The 4,778-nt window shown below is 44.6% G+C and overlaps 1 protein-coding gene across 1 annotated transcript in view; it reads right to left on the bottom strand.

Moving 5' to 3' along the window:
- LOC117938838 (glucose 1,6-bisphosphate synthase-like) overlaps nucleotides 1–1,968 on the bottom strand; it is a 5,903-nt gene extending 3,935 nt beyond the window's left edge. Inside the window, exons 1-2 of the mRNA XM_034863764.1 lie at nucleotides 1,336–1,968; nucleotides 16–220 (exon numbers count right to left, since the gene is read on the bottom strand). Of these exons, the coding sequence (XP_034719655.1) occupies nucleotides 16–220; nucleotides 1,336–1,644 (514 nt within the window). The 5' untranslated portion in view covers nucleotides 1,645–1,968. The remainder of the gene's footprint in view (nucleotides 1–15; nucleotides 221–1,335) is intronic.
- Between the last annotated feature and the right edge of the window lie 2,810 nt (nucleotides 1,969–4,778).

The following is a 4,778-nucleotide window of genomic DNA, read 5'->3' as shown; positions in this document are numbered from 1 at the left end:
TGTGTGTGTGTGTGTGTGTGTGTGTGTGTGTGTGTGTGTGTGTGTGTGTGTGTGTGTGTGTGTGTGTGTTTCCGTGCAGGTGTGTTGTGGTACCGATGGCGCAGATCTTGTTGTCCCCGACCCAGACCCCGGTGTGAGGAGACGTGGACGCCTCGATATCGAAGCGGCTGCAGACGGAGACGACGGTCTTCTCCAGCTCGGAGACGTACCAGCGGACACTCTGAGAGGACAGACACAGAGACAGAGACAACAGAGACAACACACAGCATGTTAGACTCTGCAAGACTCTGTTAGACTCTGCTACAATCAGCTAGACTCTGCAAGACTCTGTTAGACTCTGTTAGACTCTGCAAGACTCTGTTAGACTCTGCAAGACTCAGCTAGACTCTGCAAGACTCAGCTAGACTCTGCAAGACTCTGTTAGACTCTGTTAGACTCTGTTAGACTCAGCTAGACTCAGCTAGACTCAGCTAGACTCTGTTAGACTCTGTTAGACTCTGCAAGACTCTGCAAGACTCTGTTAGACTCTGTTAGACTCTGTTAGACTCTGTTAGACTCAGCTAGACTCTGTTAGACTCTGTTAGACTCTGCAAGACTCAGCTAGACTCTACAAGACACAGCTAGACTCAGCTAGACTCTGCAAGACTCTGGAAGACTCAGCTAGACTCTGCAAGACTCAACTAGACTCTGTTAGACTCTGTTAGACTCTGTTAGACTCTGCCAGACTCAGCTAGACTCTGCAAGACTCAGCTAGACTCTGTTAGACTCTGTTAGACTCTGCAAGACTCTGCAAGACTCTGTTAGACTCAGCTAGACTCTGTTAGACTCTGCAAAATGTCGAAAAAGAAACCCCAATGTCAGTATCCACTCCACACGGTGCATTAACCGGAAAAAAATATCTAGAAATGACGTGAAAAGTGAGAAAAAAGGTTTAAAAAGCGAGAAAGGTCAAAATATCGACAAAAACTGAGGAAAAGGCGACAAAAAGTTACAAAATGGCCGCAGCACTACTACATGGAATGAACCATTTCATGTTTAAGGTTAAAAAACGGCAAAAGCATCAAAAAAAGTTAAAAAACTGACAGAAAACATAAAGAAACGTTGAAAAAAACGCAATATTAATATAAATTAAACTAAAACAGAACGAAGAAAGTCACGTTAAAACCCCAAAACACGTTGAAAACACAAAGAAATTCAACCTGTTGAAACAGTCTCTAAAACGTCAGAAAATAGTAAAGAAATGAGGATTTTTGAGTCTTTTTATCGTTTTTTTGCCTTTTTCTTGTTTCAGCCGGTTGGGAATCTAGTGACTGAAACTGGACTGGCGGTCCAGACCTTCTTAAAGCCGGCCAGGTGCAGGACCGGGTAGCAGACCAGCTGGCCCGGCCCGTGGAAGGTGATGAGTCCGCCGCGGTTGGAGCGGTGCACGGCGGCGCCCAGCAGGCGGAGCCGCTCCAGCAGCGCCGCCGGGTACGGCGCCTGGCGGAGCCCGGTGGTGTAGACCGGCGGGTGCTGGCACAGCAGCAGGGCGTGAGCCGCACCGGACCGGTGCCGGTCCACGTAGACCTGCTGCAGCCGCAGAGCCTCCGTGTACGAGACCAGGCCCAGACGGACCACCTCCACTACCGGCCGGACGTCCCGCATCCTGCAGACCAGACCGGCAGACGGGACCAGACCGGTAGACAGGAACCAGACCGGGAGACAGGAACCAGACTGGGAGACAGGAAGCAGACCGGGAGACAGGAAGCAGACCGGGAGACAGGAACCAGACCAGTAGACTGAAAAATAGACCGGGAGACAGGAACCAGACCGGGAGACAGGAAGCAGACCGGTAGACGGAAACCAGACCGGGAGACAGGAACCAGACCGGGAGACAGGAACCAGACTGGCAGACAGGAACCAGACCGGGAGACAGGAACAAAACTGGCAGACAGGAACCAGACCGGGAGACAGGAAACAGACCGGGAGACAGGACTTTTATCATCATAAAACATACTTAATCCAAAGTGGACAAAACAAAATAAAACTACCATAAGCGGTCTGGCTTCTCTTAAAAGTAGTGATTATTTACATGGAGTCTGGTAGAGATATACTGCTCTATACACACTAAAAGTAGTGATTGTTTACATGGAGTCTGGTGGAGATATGCTGCTCTATACACACTAAAAGTAGTGATTATTTACATGGAGTCTGGTGGAGATATGTTGCTCTATACACACTAAAAGTAGTGATTATTTACATGGAGTCTGGTGGAGATATGCTGCTCTATACACGCTAAAAGTAGTGATTATTTACATGGAGTCTGGTAGAGATATGCTGCTCTATACACGCTAAAAGTAGTGGTTATTTACATGGAGTCTGGTGGAGATATGCTGCTCTATACACACTACAAGTAGTGATTATTTACATGGAGTCTGGTGGAGATATGCTGCTTTATACACACTAAAAGTAATGATTATTTGTAGTTTGACCTTGTTGTCAGATAAAACACAAACTACCCTTCAGACCAGAATTTCTGAACGTTTCCGGTGTTAAAATCCCTTCAATTTCATTACAGTTTTGATATTAAATCAGTTTGATTTCCGGTGTTTTACCTTCAGACTCGGATTCCCCGTTCTCTCCTCTACCGGCGCGCCGCCATTGTTGTTGTCCTTCCTTCTTCCTCGACGGTAAAATCAATCTACATCCGGGTTTCGCAGCGCTCTGCTGCCACCGGTGGACCTGAAAAGGAACCCTTTCACAATAAAACTTAGATTATTTTTTTGTGTTTATTAAACCAGTTTCTACGGGTCGCCGAACGTAAAAAATCACTGGTATATTTTAAATATTTAACTAATTTTCCTCACATTAAATTGTTTTTTTTGTCATATTCAAGAAGGAAATTTTACGTGTATAATGTATAAATTGTACATAAAGTCACATGTTTAATTTTTCTATTAATTATATCTACGTCATGTGTTTCGACACTTAACTCAACTGTAGTTAAAATTAATCTTTAAGCCAAATTAAATATGTATTTTAACCAACATTTAATTTTTTTGTTTTGATAAATTTTACACATATATATTCCCGGGAAAATTGTCATTTGGGAATATAAAATCAAGCTTGTGTTTAAAGCTTTTTAATGTCATAATAGTTTATATATATAATATTTATTAACATTATTTTTACTTGTTTTATTTTTTGTAAATGTTACATATATCTATATATATAAGGTATGTAACAATTATAATGTGTTTATAGAAATATTTATAATATATATATGTAACATTTATAAAAGTAAAATATGTAAAATTAAATGTATAAATGTATGAAAAATTAAAAAATACAACCAGTCATCCTGTGTTAAACCCTGGAGACCATTCACAGTCTGCGTGTCAAACACGTTTTATTTTGAAGGGAAACATCAGGCTCGCGCCGCGGTTCCAGCCAGCTCCACCGTTGGCGGGCTGCACGCGCACGGCGGCGGCAGGGCGGGGTTTGTTTTGAGAGAGAAGACTCACCAGGGAAGATGGCGACCGCGGGGTCCGCCGAACGGCCTGCCAGGCCGGCCAGAGCAGCCGCCACAGCCGGCAAGTACCGGTCCGGGTCCGGGCCCGGAGTTGGGTCCGGGTCCGGGTCCAGTCCGCCGGAGGACGAGGCGAAGAAGCGTTCGGCGGACGTGGAGGGACAGCGCGGCGGCGGCGGCGGCGGCCCGCCCTGCGGACACCCGGCGGCCTGTCAGAGACGCTCCGGCAGCGGAGAGCGGCTCCGGAGGAGGAGTGACCCCGAGAAGAGTAGCAGCCGGCCGGCCAAGAGGGACCACGACACCCGGAAAGGTCGGTGCTTTAAAAAAAAAAAATTCTTCTTTCTTAATTTTCTTCTTTTTAAATGTTCAGTACATTCACTTGCCATAAACATTGAAATTGTCAAAATGTTGGTACAAGAAAAAACAGGATTTACAAACAAAGGGAAAAAGTAGGCTACTGAGGACATTAGTGCAATGATACGGAAAGGTAAAATAAGATAATTAGATTTGAACTCAAATATAAAGACACACGCACACACACACACGCACACACACACACGCGCGCGTGCATATAAAATCACGAGATTTGCGTTAATTAATCGTTTTATTTAGGTTTAAATTTAAACCGTTTCTAAATATGTATTTTATGTATCGGACAAACCAACAGCACGAGTTTGAAAGTGTAACTTTATTACAACTTTAATAACTTAATCATAACTTTAATGTCTCTCAGCAGGAGGCCCGAACCCAGTCTCATACGTGAAAAACAACAAAATAGACGTTTTCAATGGAACTCCATCGCTAGGCAACAGCCTGCCAGATGACGTCATTTACAATGTTTACGTTTTTAACTGAATTACAGAAGAAGAGTGGACTCCAGACCCGGTCCCGTCGTGGTTTCATTCATAGAAACAGCGAGTAGGAGCAGCTTTGGGTCAGATGTGTGTGATGAGGGCCGGTTTGGGGGGACATGCCCAGACTTGTTCAGCTGCAGATGTAAAGTTACCACAGTATTCGTAGTATTAGTAGTATTAGTAGTATTAGTACTTCTGTCTCCTTCGGTGTCTTTATCTCCAAAGCTTCATCCACTTGGAAATCAAATGATCTTCAGTTGGGTAAAAACTAACCTCTGGAATCATTAATGTTATTCTGGGGAATTAGAAAGAACACGAATATAGGACAACATGGGGACAACATGGGGACAACATGGGGACAACATGGGGACAACATGGGGACAACATGGAGACAACATGGGGACACCATGGGGACA

The sequence above is a fragment of the Etheostoma cragini genome, chromosome 3 (genome assembly GCF_013103735.1).
Source record: "Etheostoma cragini isolate CJK2018 chromosome 3, CSU_Ecrag_1.0, whole genome shotgun sequence".
Classification (NCBI taxonomy): Eukaryota; Metazoa; Chordata; class Actinopteri; order Perciformes; family Percidae; genus Etheostoma; species Etheostoma cragini.
Note: the sequence above shows the minus strand (reverse complement) of the source record. Positions and strands in the feature narration are given on the sequence as shown.